Source organism: Mobula birostris, chromosome 29, assembly GCF_030028105.1.
Source record: "Mobula birostris isolate sMobBir1 chromosome 29, sMobBir1.hap1, whole genome shotgun sequence".
NCBI lineage: Eukaryota > Metazoa > Chordata > Chondrichthyes > Myliobatiformes > Myliobatidae > Mobula > Mobula birostris.
The window spans coordinates 27,290,805-27,310,668 of NC_092398.1; the positions used below are offsets into that span (position 1 = coordinate 27,290,805).

The following is a 19,864-nucleotide window of genomic DNA, read 5'->3' on the forward strand; positions in this document are numbered from 1 at the left end:
CAGGACTGGGAAGAAGAGGGCAGATACTTTAGGGACATATAAGAGACTCCAAGACACACGAATGATAGAAAAACAGAGTGCTATCTGGGAGACGAGGGTTAGGTTGATCTTAGAGTAGGTTTAAGAGTCAGCACAACATCGTGGGTTGAAGGGCCTGACCTGTGCTGGAGTGTTCTATGTTCCAAAATGCTCCAGCGGAAAACTTGCTTGGTGACAAACCGTAACGTTGAAATTCGGTGCAAATACTCCGCGAGAAAGACCGATGAACCCACACTCCCCCACCCCCCCCCACGAGAGTTCCAACAGTGACTCAGCCTAATGAAGGGCCTTGGCTTGAAAGGCAGAGAGATTGTTTCCCTCCGCAGCCTGACCGGATGAGCTCCTTCAGCGTTTTGTGAATGTTACTCTGGATTCCCAGCACCACCTGTGGTTGTATATTTCACACATAGTCTTTACCAATATAGAGCATAGGACAGCACACTCATCATTTACTCTGTCTAATTCCAGCAGTGTATGAAGGGGCGGTGCAGAGGGAGCTTCACTCTGTGTCTGACTCCAGGAGTGTGTGATGGGACAGTGTGGAGGGAACTTCACTCTGTGTCTGACTCCAGGAGTGTGTGATGGGACGGTGTGGAGGGAGCTTCACTCTGTGTCTGACCCCGGGAGTGTGTGATGGGGTGGTGCAGAGGGAGCTTCACTCTCTGTCTGACCCCGGGAGTGTGTGATGGGACGGTGTGGAAGAAGTTTCACTCTGTGTCTGACCCCGGGAGTGTGTGATGGGACGGTGTGGAGGGAGTTTCACTCTGTGTCTGACCCTTTTTTTTTATACAAAATTCTTTATTACAAATGTTGGTGCTATACAATATTTACAAACCCAGTGACTAACACATTTACTACACTACAAACAGACAATACATGTTAAACCAATATATTGCCATCCTCATCAATGATGGCATTTACACCCCGCGGAGCCCAACGGTCCCAGAACATCTCGACGGTCGCCGTGGACTGTGCGTATTCCTTTTCAATGTTCACCCGGGCTCGAACATACCCCCTAAACATAGCCAGGCACTCCGCCCGGGGAGAACCTCCTGCCACCCTTTTCCAGGAGCCACGGATGGCAATTTTTGCCAGCCCCAGGAGCAAGTTGACAAGGACATCCTCATCCCTCTGTGCCCCCCTCCTTACTGGATGACCATATATGAATAGGGTGGGGCTGAAATGCAACCAGAAGGCGAGAAGCAGCCCACGCAAATACGCGAAAAGGGGCTGCAGCCTCACACACTCCACGTACATATGGTACACGGTCTCCTCCAGCCCGCAGAAGTGACACGTGGCTGGGAGATCCGTGTACAAACTAAAGAACTTATTGCAGGGCACCGCTTTATGCAGCACCCTCCAGCCGAGATCCCCAAGGTGCATGGGAAGGACTCCCTTGTAGAGGGACTTCCACTGCGGACCCCCCTCACCTCCAGGTGGAAAGACCGACCGCCATGGCGTGTCGGGACGGTGGACAAATGCTAGGAAGTGGAGGGTGTGGAGCAGCAGCCCATAAAGGTACCTCCTGCCTGCATCCCTGAATGGGATTGTGGGTGTCGATGAAAGACGGCTCAAGTTGTGTGGATTCGTCTCTCGGGTAAGGCTGCGGGGCCTGGGCCCGACGAGCAGCTCAGCCCGAGTCGTTCCACACACCTGAGACATCCGTTGAGACAGGGCAAGGGTCGGCCAGGACCCCGCCCTCTGCCAGAGGAGGGGATTCCCGGCCTGAGGCAACCATGTGTCTGACCCTGGGAGTGTGTGATGGGACGGTGTGGAGGGAGTTTCACTCTGTGTCTGACCCTGGGAGTGTGTGATGGGATGGAGCGGAGGGAACTTCACTCTGAGTCTGATCCCGGGAGTGTGTGATGGGACGGTGTGGAGGGAGTTTCATTCTGTGTCTGACCCCGGGAGTGTGTGATGGGACGGTGTGGAGGGAGTTTCACTCTGTGTCTGACCCTGGGAATGTGTGATGGGATGGAGCGGAGGGAACTTCACTCTGAGTCTGACCTCAGGAGAATGTGGAGGGAGCTTTATTCTGTGTCTGGCCCTGGTAGCGTGTGATGGGATGGCGTGGAGGGAGCTTCACTCTGTGTCTAACCCTAGAAGTGTGTGTGATTGTTTGGTGCGGAGGGAGCTTCACCCCGTGTCTGATCCCGGAAGTGTGGGTGATGGGACGGTGTGGAGGGAGCTTCACTCCGTGTCTGATCCTGGAAGTGTGTGTGATGGGATGGTGTGGAGGGAGCTTCACTCTGTGTCTGATCCCAGAAGTGTGTGTGACGGGACGGTGTGGAGGGAGCTTCACTCTGTGTCTGATCCCGGAAGTATGGGTGATGGGACGGCGCGGAGGGAGCTTCACTCTGTGTCTGATCCTGGAAGTGTGTGTGATGGGATGGCGCGGAGGGAGCTTCACTCTGTGTCTGATCCTGGAAGTGTGTGTGATGGGATGGTGTGGAGGGAGCTTCACTCTGTGTCTCTCCTGTGCTGTCCTTAAGTGTTGATGCTTTGAATCATTCCATGTGTATGGATTTCTTAAACGTATCTGCAGTGCTTAATGGAGTAGATGAGGGAGATCTATAATGGTAAAATCTCTTTTGCCTACATACAGTTCAAATCCCTCCATTCCAAGAACATTTGTGTGTCTATCCAACAGCCTTTTTAACGCCTCTATCTGCCTCCACCACCTCCCCGGCACTGCTTTCTCTCAGTATCATCAGCTTGCCCCACACATCTCCCTTAAACTTTCCCCTCTCTCTCGCCTTAACCGTAAGTCCTCTAGGATTTGTTCAAAGCTGATGTGCCCAGGCTTCAGCTCTTCTCACATGCAATTCCCCGTGGTCAGTTAGTTACTGTTCTGTGTACGCACGGGTGTGAGGAGGAACTCACTTGCAGCACCAGCGCAGCCACGGAGCACCAGAGAAGCAGCGTGCACAGGAGAAGCAGAAATTAAACAGAGATCAGCACAGTTTGGACAAGAAAGAAGACAATTAGAACGACAGTGTTGCTGGACTGAGATCGTGATCGGGGTTGTGGCAAGAACCGAATGGTTGAAGGGTAGTATCTGTTCCTGAACGTGGTGGTGTGGGACTTCAGGCTTCTGAATCTCCTGTCCGATGGGAGCCGCGAGCAAACGGTGAAGACCTTTGATGGGGGATTGTTAAAGCAGCGCCCCTCAGTTCCTTGTAATTAATTTCTTCGTTAAATGCCCCTTATCTGTGGAATCCTTCAGCATGGAGGGCTGCAGAGGCCAAGTCATTGGGTGCATCTAAGGCTCTCAGTAAGGTGGTTAGGGTTTATGGGGAGAAGGTGGAAGAATGGGGGTTGGGAAAACCAACCAGTCTCGACTGAATGGGGGGGGAATCGGACTCGACGGGCCGAATGGACTCCACTCCTACATTTTATGATCTAGTCTTCGTGGAGGAGGGTTCCAGCTACCCACCCCTCTCTGTGCCAGAGGAAGTGATCGAAGGTAGAAGGGTGGCACGGTTGGTGTAACACTATCATAGCGTCAGTGACCCAGGCTCAACTCCCACCTCTGCCTGTAAGGAGTCAGCACGTTCTACCTGCGACCACGTGGGTTTCCTCCGGGTGCCCGAGTTTCCTCCCACATTCCAAAGACGTGCGTGTTAGGCTTGGCGAGTGGCGGGTACGCTCTGTCGGAACTGGAATGTGTGGCGACACCTGTGGGTTCACCTTCCGACTGTGTTACTCGTTGACACAAACACCACATTTCATCGTAGCCTTTGACGTTTGGATGTATGAGTGACAAATAAAGTGGCTGGGAGAGCTAGGAAAGGGACTTGCTTTGCTGCTGCTGCTCTTGTTTTGTTAAGTCTGTTTTGTTGTGTTCTGCGCAGTTCGGCCGAGCATTGTTGGCGCCGGGACGCGTGGCGACACTTGTGGGCTGCCCCGCGACACAACCGTCGCTGTGTCGGCTGTTAACTCAAACGACGCACTTCACCGTATGTTTTGCTCTATGTGTGATGAGTAAATGAAGCTGAAACAGGGAGGATTGCAGTAGCCATCGCAGGTACCTGACACTGGAGGCGTTCTTGTAGTGAGCCATTTGGCATGTAGGTGTACACCAGGCAGTAGACGTCATCCTCCACACAGCAGCCGGCCAGGTCCACGATGTTCGGGTGTCGGTACCTGCAGGTGCCCAAGGTGGGAGGGTGCGGTTAGTCTCACCGGGGAACCAGATTACGCAACTGAGCAAAACAGACAAAATGCTGGAGGAACTCAGCAGGTCAGGCAGCATCTACGGAGAGGAATTAAACAGTTGACAGTTTGGGTCGAAATCCTTCATCAGGACTGGAAAGGACAGGGGAAGAAGCCAGAATAAGAAGGTGGGGGGGGGGGGCAGGAGGAGTACAAGTAATAGGTGAGACCAGGAGGGTGGGTAGGGGAGGGAGCATAAAGTGAAAAGCTGGGAGGTGATAGCTCAAAAGTAAAAGGCTGAAGCTGAAGAAATCTGACAGGAGAGGAGAGTAGACCATGGGAAAAAGAGAAGGAGGAAGGGTACCAGAGAGAGGTGAAGAGAAGAGAAGAGAAGGGCTGAGGGGAGCCAGAGTGGGAAACGGAAAGCGAGAGAAGTGGGGAGGGAGGAGAAATCAATATTCATGCCATCAGGTTGAAGACTACCCAGAGGGAATATGAAGTGTTGTTCCCCCAACCTGAGAGTGGCTCCGGTAGAGGAGGCCATGGATCAACATGTTGGATTGGGAAGTGGAATTAAAATAGTTAACCATCATGAAACCCACATTTTGTAGCGGACAGAGCAAAGCTGCTTGATGAAGTAGCCCCCCACTCCCCCCGTCTAAGTCAGGTCTCACTGATGTAGAGGAGCACCAGAAGTACTAGATACAGTAGATGACCTTGAAAGACTTGCAGATTTTTTAAAAATTTAGAGCTACAGGTCAGTAACAGGCCCTTCTGGCACAATGAGCCCACGCTGCCCAATTACAGCCATGTGACCAATTATAGCCATGTGACCAATTATACCTATGTGGCCAATTACAGCCATGTGACCAATTATAGCCATGTGACCAATTACAGCCATGTGACCAATTACAGCCATGTGACCAATTATACCTATGTGACCAATTACAGCCATGTGACCAATTACAGCCATGTGGCCAATTATACCCATGTGGCCAATTACAGCCATGTGACCAATTATACCTATGTGACCAATTACTGCCATGTGACCAATTACATCCATGTGACCAATTATTCCCATGTGACCAATTATACCCATGTCACCAATTATACCCATGTCACCAATTACAGCCATGTGACCAATTACAGCCATGTGACCAATTACACCCATGTCACCAATTATACCCATGTGACCAATTACAGCCATGTGACCAACTAGCCTCCTACCAAGTACATCTTTGAATCGTGGGGGGAAATCGGAGCACACGGAGGAAACTCGTGAGGTCACAGAGTATAGGAGCTTAGCAGTTAGCGTAACGTTACTACAGCACCAGTGACCCGCCGCTGTCTGTAAGGAGTTGCATGTTCTTCCCTTGCCTAAACTGGAAGATTGTCTGGGGCTCCGAATGGTGATGAGAGAGGAGGTGAAGGGGCAGGCATAGTAACTGAGGGCTAAATCAAGAAATCAAGGTGTAGTAACCAAGCACTCTGCGGCAGACCATCCGTTAGAGGACCTTGGAGGGTTGACCAGCATCTGTGGAGGGAAAAATGCCAGTGATTCAGGGTGAGAACTTCTGGAGGTGGACCGAAGTCAAGATGGTGCTAAACAGTGACTCCTTTGTTTGTGCCTTTGGTTCTTTTGAAGACCCTGACCTGGAATTATGCTCTGACTTTGGTACTCTGCGGGAATGGGACCCGCTCCCAGGGCCTCACGACCGGCTGCTTTTTGGTATTCCAAGGACACGGCCTGGAAGACTACCGCGCCTTCGGGGTTACAGATTTTCATGGCTCTGGGATGGGCTGATTCTAGGCTGCTGCCCCTGACTGGGAGAACATGGAACATTGGGAGCAGCAAGTTAGCTGCTGGGGGTTGTGTGCCTGGAGAGCTGCACCTTTATGGTGCCTCTCTGGGTGCAGAGCTCGGAAAAAGCAACGCAACAGACTCTTAACATCGTAAGTCAGCGAGTTGTTTGTTATATCTTCCCTCTTGCTGAGAAACAGGGACACCTTTTTTTCCCTTATTAGGGAGAGAGAGAGAGAGCCTGTGGTATGTAGAATACCGGGTGAGCGAGTAGTCTTTGGGGTACTGCAAGTCTGTGTCTTTACTGACGCTTTGCTGCACGCTTGAGTGCTCTGTGGAGGTGGCTGATGCTTTTTTGCTTTGGGGGATGGGGGAGTTGTGGCTTTGCTTTGCTTGTGCATGGGAGGGGGCAGCTGTGGGGGGGCTTTACGGTTCTAACATTTTAACTGTCATTCATTCTTTGGGGCACTCCTCTGTTTTTGTGGATGTTTGCAAAGAAAAAGAATTTCAGGATGTATATTGTAGACATTTCTCTGACATTAGATGTACCTGTTGAACCCGACTCAGAGCTTCAACCCGACTCCACCCTCTGACACTGCTCAACCTGACACATTCCGCTGGCGGGCTCTTTGTTGCTGCAGATTTCCTCTTTCGTAGCAATTTGTCATCTAAAACTTGGACAAACTTCTAGAGGTGCACAGCGGAGAGTATCCTGACTGGTTGCCTCATGGCCTGGTATGGGAACACCAACGTCCACGAACGGAAAATGGGTGGTGGATGCAGCCCAGCCCATCACAGGAAAAGCCCTCTCACAACTGAGCACGTCTACACGGTGCACTGTCACAGGATGGCAGCATCTATCATCAAGGTGTCCCATCATCCTGCCTGTTATGTCCTCAAGGAACTCCAACAGACTTCTCAGGCAAGATTTCCCCTCAGGGAAACCATGCTGACCGGTCTATTTCATCATGTGCCTCCAAGTATCCCAAAACCTCATCCTTAATAATAGATTCCAACATTCTCCCTACCACTAAAGTCAGGCTAGTTGGTTTATAATTTCCTTTCTTCTGCCTCCCCCTCTTCTTAGAGTGGAATGACATTTGCAATTTACCAGTTTCCCAGAACTATTCCAGAACCTAGCGATTCTTGAAAGATCATTACCAATGCCTCTGGAATCTCCAGCAAGAACGCTGGGGTGTAGTCCATCTGGTCCAGGTGACTTATTTCTTACTCTGGCTCAACTTTTTTCCCAGTCCTGATGAAGGGTCTCTGCCCGAAATGTCAACTATACTCTTTTCCATAGATGCTGTCTGGCTTGCTGAGTTCCTCCAGCATTTTGTGTGTATTACCTTCAGACCTTTCAGTTTCCCAAGCATCTTCTCTCCAGGAAAAGTAACAATAATCACTTCTAACCTCTGACACTCTCATATTCCTGTCATACTGCTGGTGTCTTCCATAGTGAAGACTGATGCAAAAATACTTTTTAAGTTCATTCACCATTTCTTTGTCACCTCCCCCCCCACCATTTCTACCCTTCTAGTATCATTTTCCAGTGGCCTGATGTCCACTCTCACCTCTCTTTTATTCTTTACATATTTGAAAAAACTTTTGGCATCCTCTTTGATATTACTGGCTAGCTAACTTTCATATTTCATCTTTTCTCTCATAGTTTTTTTTAGTCACCTTCTGTTGGTTTTTAAAATCTTCCCAATTTTTGCTCTATTCTATGCCCTCTCTTTTGCTTTTTTTTTTGTCTTTGACCCTATGGAATACGGGAGGAAACCGGAGCACTTGGAGGAAAACATTCTGTCATGGGATGAATGTACAGATTTATTACAGAGTGTCCTGACGAAGGGTCTCGGCCTGAAACGTCGACTGCACCTCTTCCTAGAGACGCTGCCTGGCCTGCTGCGTTCACCAGCAACTTTGATGTGTGTTGCTATTACAGAGTGTGCCAGGAATTGAACTTTGATCACTGATTTCTGGTGCTGCTGGATGTTGCATTACCATCCTGTCCTCTCCACCACGCTTTGCAAGTCGACCAAGATTAACGCTACTTACTGATAAAGCTTCTCCAGCTCAGTGTAAAAGCTCTCCCTCACCGTCTTCCAGTCCAAATCAGCATCCTAAATTGACAAGAGAACATAGACTCAGTGGCCACTATATTAGGTATACCTACTCGTTAATACAAATATCTAATCAGCCAATCATGTGGCACCAACTCAATATATAAAAGCATGCAGACATGGTCAAGAGGTTCAGTTGTTGTTCAGACAAAACATCAGAATGGGGAAGGAATGTGATCTAAGTGACTTTGACCGAGGAAGGATTGTCGGTGCCAGACCGGGTGGTTTGAGTATCTCAGAAACTGCTGATTTTCTGGGGTTTTCACACACAACCCCAGAGTTTACAGAGAATGGTGCGAGACCCAAAAGAACAAACAGTGAGTAGCAGTTCTGTGGGCAGACATGCCTTGGTAAAGGAGAATGTCCAGACGGTTCAAACTGACGGGAAAATGACAGTAACTGAAATAACCACACGTTGCAACAGTGGTGTGCAGAAGAGTTTCTCTGAATGCACAAGATTTCCAACCTCGAAGTGGACGGGCTACAGCAGCAGCAGACCAGCAACTACACTCAGTGGTCACTTCATTAGGTACAGGAACCTACTAAAGTGGTTACTGAGTGTAACTGATTAACAGACTTTCACGCTGAGTGAGATCAGCTCACATTAACCTGGCTGCCATCTCTTAAACACAAGAGATTCCACAGTCGCTGGAAATCCAGAGCAACGCACACACACAATGGTGGAGGAACTCAGCAGGAGAGGCAGCATCTATGGAAGGGAATAAACATTCGACGTCTCATTTTGTTGGCACTGGAAGGAGTGGCAGCACTTGCAGGCTGTCCCCAACATGCCCTCTGGTGTGTTAGTTGTTAATCCCATTGTATGTTTTGATGTCACATGATAATGAACTTCAATCTTGAATCTTTTGGGCCGAGACCTTCATCAGAACTGGAAGGCGAGGGGGAAGAAGGCAGAATAAAGAAGGTGGGAGGGCAGAGAATGGAATACAATCTGGCAGGTAATAGGTGAGACCAGGTGAGTGGGAAGGTGGGCGGGTGGGCGGGGGGGATGAAGTAAAAAACTGGGAGGGGATAGGTAGAAGAGATGAAGGGCTGAAGAAAGAGGAATCTGATTGGAGAGGAGAGTAGACCATGGGAGAAAGAGAAGGAGGAGGGGCACCAGGGCAAGGTGATGAGCAGGTGGGAAGATGAGAAGGGGTAAGAGGGGAGCCAAAATGCAGCATAGAAGACGAGGGAAGGGGGCAGGGAGAAATAGACATTTGTGTCTTCAGGTTGGAGGCTACATTATCTCAGCAGCTTTGTCCAATAGTATATAAAAGGCAGTGGTGCTGGAAATACAGCCCTTTGGCCCATTGAGTCAGTGCTGACCACCAACTAACCATTTGTACTGACTACCCAAACACTCACCACCAGGCTCAAGGACAACTTCCATCCCACTGTTATCAGACTCTTGAACGGACCTCGTGCACGATAACGTAGACGCTCTTATTCCACTCACCCCTAGTTTCAACCCCTCAACTGCACGTTGGGGGGAATTTATACCAGCCTATGAACCCCCTGACCCCGCACATCGCTGGGACTCGGGAGTAAACCAGAGCACCCAGGGGTAGGGTACGGACTCACAGGGAACACATTCAGACTCTGCACACAGAGAAAGTGCCGGAGGTCAGGAGCAAACCCGGGTCACCGGCTCTACCTGCTTCGCCACTGTGCTGCTCGAGTAGAAGATGCAGGATGGAGACGAGCACAGGGAACGAGTTGCCAGAGGAAGTGGTTACAGCAAGTGAAATAGTATAATTTAAGAAGCACTTGCAAAGAACAGTACAGGCCCTTCAACCCACATAGTTGTGCCAACCCTTTTCCAAGATCAATCTAACATTTCCCTCCATTTTACTATCATCCATAGCAGTCCCTTAAGTGTTCCTGAATGCACTGCCTCTTTGTGCATTCCTTCCAAGTTTATCGTCATTCAACAGTCCACATGTATACAGCCAAGTGAAACAACATTCTTCCAGACCAAGGTGCACAACAGTACAAATAACTCACACACAACACAGAGTAACACAGTGGATTCCAGTTAATTGGGACAGGACATTTTGGCCTAATTAAGCGGCTTCTCCAATGAGCCAGAATTTCATGGAAATAGTTAAAAAGGAATAAAAAAGACAAGCTACAGTTTAACTGAGTAACAAATTATCAACAGAGGAATTCATCCAGTGTATGTTGTTGTCTCCTTTTGATTGACAGTAAATGAACAAAAACAGTGCAGACACCTATTACAGATAATGGACTGCTTTCATACAACACCTTTGATGATTGTATCCTCCATATTTTCAATTTTATTGTAACATTCAAGATGATTGTTGATACCTTCAAATTCTTCTTAGTTCCTAACTTTTTACAGCAGTGAAATCGTTTGATTTCACTCCCGGCTGTTTTTGGCATCTCCAAGCCTGAATGCTACAAACTGCAGTGAGCAAACAGTTCGGAAATGACTTACTGCTTATTTCTCGCCAACTCTCGGTGACAAGGATCACTGCTTTTTGAAAACTAACACACATAATTTATGCTATTTAAAAACTGTTCGATCTAAGCACAGTCTGGCGTCTAACGGCCACACAAGTCAGCAAAAGTCTCCTGTCCAAATTAAGCAGCATAGTGTCCCAAGTAAACTGAGGGAATCCTGGCTATTTTCCCAATTTGTTTTCATTCTTTTAAGAGTTTTCCCAAATAAGCGGCTGCCTGATTAACTGATGGCCCAATTCACTAGAACCTACTATCTTCATATTCATTGTTATGTGTCGTGTCGTGTGACATTGAAAATTGACATTTACGACACAAGTTAAAAAGTAAACAGTATAACACTACTTGGTTTGTACTTGATGAGACCTGGGTGTGGCAGGGAGTTCAGTGGTCTCACGGCCTGGTGGAAGAAGTTGTTTCCCATCCTAACAGTCTTTGTCCTAAAGCTAAGGTACTTCCTGCCTGATGGTAGGAGGTCAAAGAGGTTGTGGGACAGATGGGAGGGTCCATTAACTGAGAGGCCCATTTACCACTCTCCATGGAAGTGCTCAAGTTCATGTAACTAAACTGCAGGTCCTCTCCCACAGTGAACGAGGGAGAAATCCAACCCTCCCAAAACCGAACACCTCCTTGCCGCTCACCTCTTTCAGCCTTTTGACCGCATACCGCGTATGACGCATCACTGCCCAGTAAACGCAGCCAAAGCCCCCTTCACCGATCTTCTGGTTTTCCGCAAAATTGCAGGTGCCATCTCGGAGTTCACCCAGTGGCCAGTAGAACACTTTCTTCATAATGGAGGGCGGGGTCACTGGACGAGACACTGGAGGGTCCTAAGACAGCAGGAAGAAAACATTTATAATGTAATATAAAAGATAGGACATTGCAGTGGAGCACGTACCTTTGTCCGCAATGTAGTGCCGACTTTTTAGCCTACTCCATATTCAACTCCTCCCTCCTACACAGCCCATTGTCCTTACATGAGGAAATCTACAGATGCTGGAATTTCAAGCAACACACATAAAAGTTGCTGGTGAACGCAGCAGGCCAGGCAGCATCTCTAGGAAGAGGTACAGTTGACATCTCGGGCCGAGACCCTTTGTCTGGACTAACTGAAAGAAGAGCTAGTAAGAGATTTGAAAGTGGGAGGGGGAGGGGGAGATCCAAAATGATAGGAGAAGACAAGAGGGGGAGGGATGGAGCCAAGAGCTGGACAGTTGATTGGCAAAAGGGACATGAGAGGATCATGGAACAGGAGGCCTTGGGTAGCCTCCAACCTGATGGCATGAACACTGACTTGTCAAACTTCTGCTAATGCCCCACCTCCCCCTCGTACCCCATCCGTTATTTATTTATATACACACATTCTTTTTCTCTCTCTCCTTTTTCTCCCTCTGTCTCTCTCACTACTCCTTGCCCAACCTCTGGGCTATTTCCCCCCCTCCCCCTTTTCTTTCTCCCTAGGCCTCCTGTCCCATGATCCTCTCTTATCCCCTTTGCCAAACACCTGTCCAGCTCTTGGCTCCATCCCTCCCCCTCCTGTCTTCTCCTATCATTTTGGATCTCCCCCTCCCCCTCCCACTTTCAAATCTCTTACTAGCTCTTCTTTCAGTCCGTCCTGACGAAGGGTCTCGGCCCGAAAAGTCGACTGTACCTCTTCCTAGAGATGCTGCCTGGTCTGCTGCGTTCACCAGCAACTTCTTACATCCATATGCCTATCTGGACAAAACACTGCCCACATGTCAGGCAGCATCTACGGCAGGGGTCCCCAACCTTTTTTTGCACCGCGGACTGGTTTAATATTGACAGTATTCTTGCAGACTGGCCAACCGGGGGGATGGTGTTCAAGCAGGGTTAGACTCACCTCAACATGTCTTTTACAGTTCGGGTTGCCAACTTTCTCACTCCCAAATAAGGGACAAAAGTAGCAGTCAAATCCCAGGACACTTTACCCCAGGAAAGACTACCATGACCATGAAGCCTTTCGCGGGCACCTGTGTGTGCATGCACGTACGTGCCAATTTTTTCCCCACAAATCAGTTTTGGCTTCATCTTCCCTACTATACTGTATATACATTATTTCTTCTTTATATAGGCTGTGTATTTATCATATCTTTCCTGCTTTTACTCTATGTTAGTGTTATTTGGTATGACTTGGTAGGTTATTTTTTTGGGTCTGGGAAGGCTCAAAAATTTTTCCCATATAAATTAATGGTAATTGCTTCTGTGCTTTACGCCATTTCGGCACGAAAGGTTTCATAGGAACGCTCTACCTTAGCGGGGGAAATATGGGACAAGGGTGGTTCCGTATGGGACAAACCAATTTAACCCAATATATGGGATGTCTGGGCAAATACACAAGTTCAACAGTGCGTAACAGGGAATGAGGAAAGGTGCAGCTGACTCATATCGTTTCCTCATGGTCCGGTAGCACACGCTTTGCGGCCCGGTAGTTGGGGACCGCTGATCTACGGAGTAAGCAGTTGACATTCCGGTCTGATGAAGGGTCTCAGTCCAAAACATCGACGGGGGAAGAGAGGGGAAAAGGGGAGTGGGAGAAGGGCGTGCGCGGGAGGAGAGGGGCGTGCGGGAGATGGGGATGTGCAGAAGAACGTGAATGGGAGTTGGGGTACACCCTAACCTGACAGACCACAAGTAGATCAGGCACTTCCAAAAAGGATGAGGCACTGTAACATAGGAGAACCATAACTCTGCAGATCTTACCAACCAAACAGACATTGTTGGGGATGCATAATTTAGCAGTTCCCCTTGACTTGCGGCATGGAACGAGCCCACGCAATTTAACAGTTGATGAAACTTTCAACCTTCTCAACAGATCTGTGGAAAACAGGTCGCGCAACGATGCAGCGCTGGCCGGAACCAAATGGCGAAATAGAGTCAATCAGTGAACCTGCCGACTCCCAGGATTCCTCTTGAGGTGTTCAAAGTGACCTCGGCTTCATATGTGCGCTCAAGAACCATCTTTGGGGATTGTGAGACCTTACGTGATTGGTCAATCGTGCTAACTGGAATAGTATAAAGGTAGCTTGCTGAACACCAGCTCTGTCCTGACCAACATTCAGATTCCAATCTGAATTCTTGTCAACATAATTTCCACTGTTGTGATCGTCTTCATCTTTGCCTCGCCGCTACCATCGTTCCATCCATGTCAACTTGCTGCTGTCGTCGACATCTGATCGGTGTTCCCAGTTTGCGTTAACTTTTTATTTTAACTTAGCCCTGTTAACGATGGATAAATACATACAGCACCATCTCTATGAGTCTGAAATTGGAGAAGCCTTGAATTCTAATCCTACTAAGATACAGAAACTACAGAAAGTGTGTGAATACAATGTTACATAGCTGGAGTATGGTTTTATTTTGTTTCTGTCAGATCAGCGACGCCTCATGTGTCTTATTTGCAATACTGTACTGTCTAATGAAGCCATGAAACCATCAAGATTGCAGGAATGCTTCAGTAAAAGACACCCTGAAAAAGCTACTTATGGTATTACTCAGTTCCAGACGATGAAAGAAGCATTGAAAAAGCATTGCATACTTGAGCCTTTAGCCTAGAAAGCTAAAAATGACCATGCTAGTGGTCTTATTGCTTCTTATAACATTTCCAAAATGATAGCGGAGTGTGGAAAATCTCATACATTTGGTGAAAGATTAATAATGCCTGCTGTATCAGAAGTGCTCACCACTGTTCTCAAAATGATACCAGTATTTTAAAAATCAGTTCCTCTGAGTAATAGCTCTGTAGCTCATTGTATTGATGAAATGAGTGAAGACATTGAGTATCAACTATTCACAGAGCTACAAAAAACAAAATTTAGGATAGAACTGGATGAATCAACTCTGCGAGACAATGAGGTATTTCAAATAGCATATGTATGGTTTGTCAAAAATGGAAAATATTATGAAGCGATTCTCTTTTAGAGAATCAATCTATGACGAGCTCAAAATGTATATTGAGGATAAGAGTATCCCGATTAGGAACATGATTTCTTGTGCAACAGATGGAGCTCCATATATGACAGGTTGCTATGCTGGTTTAGCAGCAGTAATGAAAAAAGAAATTCCATGTCTGTTTGCAATCCATTGTGTAAGTCATCATCAACACCTCGCAGCCAAAAACCTCAGCCAGCAACTTTTTCAAGCATGACTCTTGTAATATCTGCTAGTAACAACATTAAACCTTATCCATTAAATAGCAGAATATTTTGGCAGTTATGCCAAGATAATGATGAAGAGTTTGAAGGTTTGCATCTTCACACTGAGTGCATTGGCTATCAAAAAGGCTGCTGTTTAAAACACTTCTTTGATCTTTTTGACACTGCGGTTGAATTTTTGCTCAAAAGTTGACAAGAGCTTGGGGAAACAAAATTGAACTTCTGTGCGGAAATGTGGCATACCTAGCCGATCTATATGGCAAAATGAACATTCTAAATATGAAACTGCAGGGTGAAAACTTCAATTTAATCCAGGCAAAAAGTGTAGTATCCACTTTTATCGGAAAATTGTTAATATATAAGCAAAACATTGGGAGAAGAATGTTCTCACAGTTTCCCTGCATGGAAAGTATGGTACTCTCATTCATAGACGGTGATTTGCAACAGTACTGCTTACACCTGCAGTCACTGAAGAAGGATTTTCAGCATCAATTCAAGGATCTGAACAAACTGGAAATTCTGGACTGGGTAATCAATGCATTTCTTTGCAAGATGGAAGAACCGGAAGAGAGCTTGCAAGAAGAAATAATCAAAATTCAGAATGATGAGAAAGCAAACATGCTTTTTCAAAAATCTCAGCTTTTATGGCATGTGGCTCCATGGTCATATACAGTTTCCTGGTCCTTGGAGAAGAGCCAAACTGCTCGTCATTGCATTTCCATCTTCCTACTTCGTTGAAAGAAGCTTCAGTGCAGTAAATCACATACTCATAAAAAAAATCAGAAATTGCTTGGGCATTGTTACACGTGTGGACTTACGGCTTTTGTTGTCATAACTTGAGTCGGATATTTCAACTCTTGCTAAAAACCATCAAGCTCAAGGTTTTCAAGGGTATTGAAGCAGCCCTACAGTGCACAGGTACCGTATAAGCTAGGTTTAAAGATAAATAAAAATTTAAAGCAAACTCATTTTTCACATGTTAGCGGATAGTAGACATGTTTTTACACTATGGGGGCGCCAGAAAATATATTGTGCCTCCCCCTCCCCTCTACTTCTATTCCCCACTATGGCCTCCTACCTCCCTCTCACCTGCCTATCACCTCTCCCTGGTGCACCTCCTCCTTTCCTTTCTCCTATGGTCCACTCTCCTTCCGTCAGATTCCTTCCTCTCCTGCCTTTTACCTTTCCCATCCACCTAGCTTCACCTGTCAGCTATCCTCCACCCCCACCCCTTTGTTCTGGTGTCTTCCCCCTTCCTTTTCAGTCCTAATGAAGGGTCTCAACCCAAAATTTCCATGGATGCTTCTGACCTCTTGAGTTGCTCCAGCATTTACAAACTTTCTCGAGTTTATAATACTATGTGCTATATGCGCCTTGTGCTGTGCATGACTGTTGGTACTGTGTTTTGTACCTTGGTCCCGGAGAAAGGTAGTTTCGTTTGGCTGATTTCATGAGTATTCATGTGTGGTTGAATGACAATTAAACCTGAAATTGACCTTGACTTGAATGAACCACTGCGCTACTAAATCGCATTTTAATTTGAAACTGCAAATAATTTATGAAGCCTTGATTATTGTGCAGGGTTTTGTTGGTGAACAAGTACCTGTAAAAAAGAAAGAGGCTGGGTATTGCTCGGAAATGACATACCATCCCTCTGTGGCTGGAACCTGGAATTACCTTGCCAGGGTCCGTAAACAAGCTGTCCGGAGGACTGGGTGGTCGTGGAAGTTTGTTCTTAGATGCCACAGCGGAAGTAACTGAAAGGCAATCATGAGAAGACACAGCGTGAGTGGCTCAGTCATCTGAGACTCGCCGCAAATCAACACAGGGTGTCAGGATAAGGCCCTTCTCCCCGCAGAGCCCCTGCTGACCATCACCCATGCAATCCTATGTTATCTTTTACTCTGCCGACAATTGAGCAGTTTTGGACCCTAATCGAAGAAAGGCTTTGCTGGTATTGCAGAAGGTCCAGAGGAGGTTCATGAGAATGACCCCATAAATGAAAGTGTCAACATCCGAGGGGTATTTGATGGCTCTGAGTCTGTACTTACTGGAGTTTAGAACAATGGTGGGGAGGTGATGGTTCATTGAAACCTATCAAAAGGCCTAGACAGAGTGGATATGGAGAAAATGTTTCCTACAGTGGGGGAGTCTAGGACCAGAGGGCACAGCCTCAGAATATAAGGATGTCCCTTTAGAGCAGAGACAAGGAGGAATTTCTTGAGCCAGAGGAATTCATTGCTACAGACAGCTGTGGAGGCCAAGTCATTGGGTATATTTAAAGCAGAGGCTGATAGGTTCTTGATCAGTAAGGTTGTCGAAGGGTATGGGGTCAAGGCAGGAGAATTGGGTTCGGAAGGATAATAAATCAGCCAGAATGGAAATGGAATGGTGGAGTGGACTTGATGAGACAAATAGCCTATTTCTGCTGCCAAGCCTTATGGTCTAACTCTAACCCAACAACACCACCACCTTCCCCAGGGACACGTTTCCAGCTGCTGACTGATGTCTGCACACACTCAGTTTGCACAAATCCTCAGTTCATCCATTTAATCTCCATCAAGAGCCCGTGACTTCCTAACACTGTCGACACCATGTCCCACACCTCTTCCTCTCCCCCAACCCCCACATTCCCACCTCCCTGCCCCAACTCCCTCCTCTCCCCATCCCCCACATTCCCACTTCCTGTCCTGACCCCCTCCTCTCCCCATCACCTACGTTCCCACCTCCCCATCTCGACCTTCTCCTCTCTCCCATATCCCACCTTCCCACCTCCCTACCTCACTGTCCCAACCCCCTCCTCTCCCCACGTTCCCACCTCTCTGTCCCAACTCCCTCCTCTCCCCATCCCCCACATTCCTACCTCCCGTCCTGACCCCCTCATCTCCCCACATTTCCACATCCCCGTCCTGACCCCCTCTTCTACCCCATCACCTTCCCATCTCGACCTTCTCCTCTCCCCCAACCCCCACATTCCCACCTCCTATCCTGACCCCCTCCTCTCCCCATCCCCCACATTCCCACCTCCCGTCCTGACCCCCTCCTCTTCCCATCACCTACGTTCCCTCCTCCGCATCGCGACCTTCTCCTCTCCCCCATATTCCACCTTCCCACCTCCCTGTCCCAACCCCCTCCTCTCCCAACGTTCCTACCTCCCCACCCTAACTCCCTCCTCTCCCCATCCCCCACATTCCCACCACCCGTCCTGACCCCCTCGTCTCCCCATATTTCCACACCCCCATCCCGACCCCGTCTTCTACCCCATCACCTCCCCATCTTGACCTTCTCCTCTCCCTCATACCTCACCTTCCCACCTCCCTGTCCTGACCCCCTCCTCTCCCCCATCCCTCACACACACACACTCATACATGCTCTCTCTCTCTCTCTCACACACACACACACACACAGTGCGGGAGACTGGGACCGAACCTTGGTTTCTCCTAACTGTGGTACTGTGAATCGCGCTTCCCCCCCCCCCCACCCCATGCTTGACGCTGCCCTGATGCCAGTTCCTGACCCCCTGGCTCACCACACCCTCCCCCAACCCTGCAGCACACTCTACCCACTTACTGCGAGAATCAATGGTCACCGTCTCCTTCTCGCTCAGCTTGTTGCTGAAGCTCTTCTCGCAGCCCAACCTGCTGGGGGGCGGGGTGGCCGATGGCGGGGGCTGGGCAGCGGGCGGGGGTGGATCCATCCTGGGGGCTGGCATGCTGGGCGGTGGTGGTCGGAGGACAGGTCTCCCTGAAACACAGGAAGTGAAATGAAATATCTTTACTGTCATTGCATAGTTCAATTTATCATGCACCAATACAGCGAAAATGAGTTTGCAACTCTCATACTCAATACTATAAACAACAAATAAAATAAATAAAAAATAACCAGCCTGTACAAGCAATGTCCGGCGGTACAAAAGCACAGCTCAGGTGCTCGACAGTCATAAAGCCAGTATTAAAGTAGTAATATAACAATTTATGGGTGATGTTTCATCGATTGGTTCAGAGCAATTATAACTCCGGGGAAAAAGCTATTTTTCAGTCTGGAAGTGCGGGCATAGAAAACCTTATAGCGTCTGCCAGGTGGAAGAAGTTCAAACAGATGATTGCATGGGTGTCAGTCAGTGAAAGCAGGCACTTGTGTTCACAGTGGGAGGGTCCCTCACAGAGCATCGCTGCCACAGTACGTTTCCAAATGTTTGCCACTGTTTTAACGTCAATCGCATGGCCAAGCTGGCAGGCCCTTCAATATTCAACAGGTTTCACTGAGATTCCCCTCATTTTTCTAAACTCCAGCGAGTTCAGGTCCAGAGCCAACAAACGCTCTCACACAATAAGCCTCTAAGTTTATCAATTCATCTTCACAAAGAGACACAATAGATCCCATTCAAAGAAAAACTCACACAAGACCATCAAACACCCAATGTGCAAAAAAAGAACAATTTTTGCCAATAATAAAAAGGAAACATATAAAATTAACTGTAGTCTCCAAAAGTGAGTTCTCAGCACTATGCTGATGGCAGTCCCCAGCGTTATGACATTGGCCACAGGCCACAGCTGCAGTTAGTTTAGTACTGAAGCGCAAATAGTAAAAAAAACTTAAAATCCACAAGGAACGTGAACTGCAGGATCCTCAAAGCGAGTCCACAGCTGTGGAGCGTGTTCAGTGCTGGGACGAGCCTGTCCAGAAGACCGATGGTTGCAGGCAACAGCCGCTCCTGAACCCAGCGGCGTGGGACCCAAAAGACCCCTGCACCATCTGCCCGCCAGTAGCAGTGAGGAGAGAGGGAGAGCAGTGAAAGGCAGACGTCGCTGAATGCCTGTTGTCTTCTGCTCGTCCTCGACGATTTTAATCTCAGTCAACGCTTTAAGTGGCGTGGAGTAATGGAGCCGACCACAGAGTCATGTTCCGACGTTAGGAACCGACACAGAGTCTCATCCACGCTGAACCCTCCAGGAGATCACAGAAGCACCAGATAGTTCAGTCAGCCCATAAATACACTGAAAAGAGAAATTACAGGTTGCGATTGATCTCAGTTCAGAAGAAGTAAAGGCAGAAGAAGAATCCAGTAGTTTTGTAAGCTGTCTGCA

General features: G+C 48.0%; 1 protein-coding gene across 2 annotated transcripts in view; it reads right to left on the reverse strand.

Annotated features, from left to right (window-relative positions):
- irak1 (interleukin-1 receptor-associated kinase 1) overlaps window positions 1-19,864 on the reverse strand; it is a 106,971-nt gene that overhangs the window by 26,486 nt on the left and 60,621 nt on the right. Inside the window, exons 3-7 of one of the 2 annotated variants that reach the window (XM_072246501.1) lie at window positions 18,348-18,521; window positions 16,425-16,534; window positions 11,247-11,435; window positions 8,057-8,121; window positions 4,071-4,185 (exon numbers count right to left, since the gene is read on the reverse strand). In XM_072246501.1, coding sequence (XP_072102602.1) covers window positions 4,071-4,185; window positions 8,057-8,121; window positions 11,247-11,435; window positions 16,425-16,534; window positions 18,348-18,521 — 653 coding nt within the window. The remainder of the gene's footprint in view (window positions 1-4,070; window positions 4,186-8,056; window positions 8,122-11,246; window positions 11,436-16,424; window positions 16,535-18,347; window positions 18,522-19,864) is intronic. The other variant, XM_072246502.1, reaches the window with a different exon arrangement.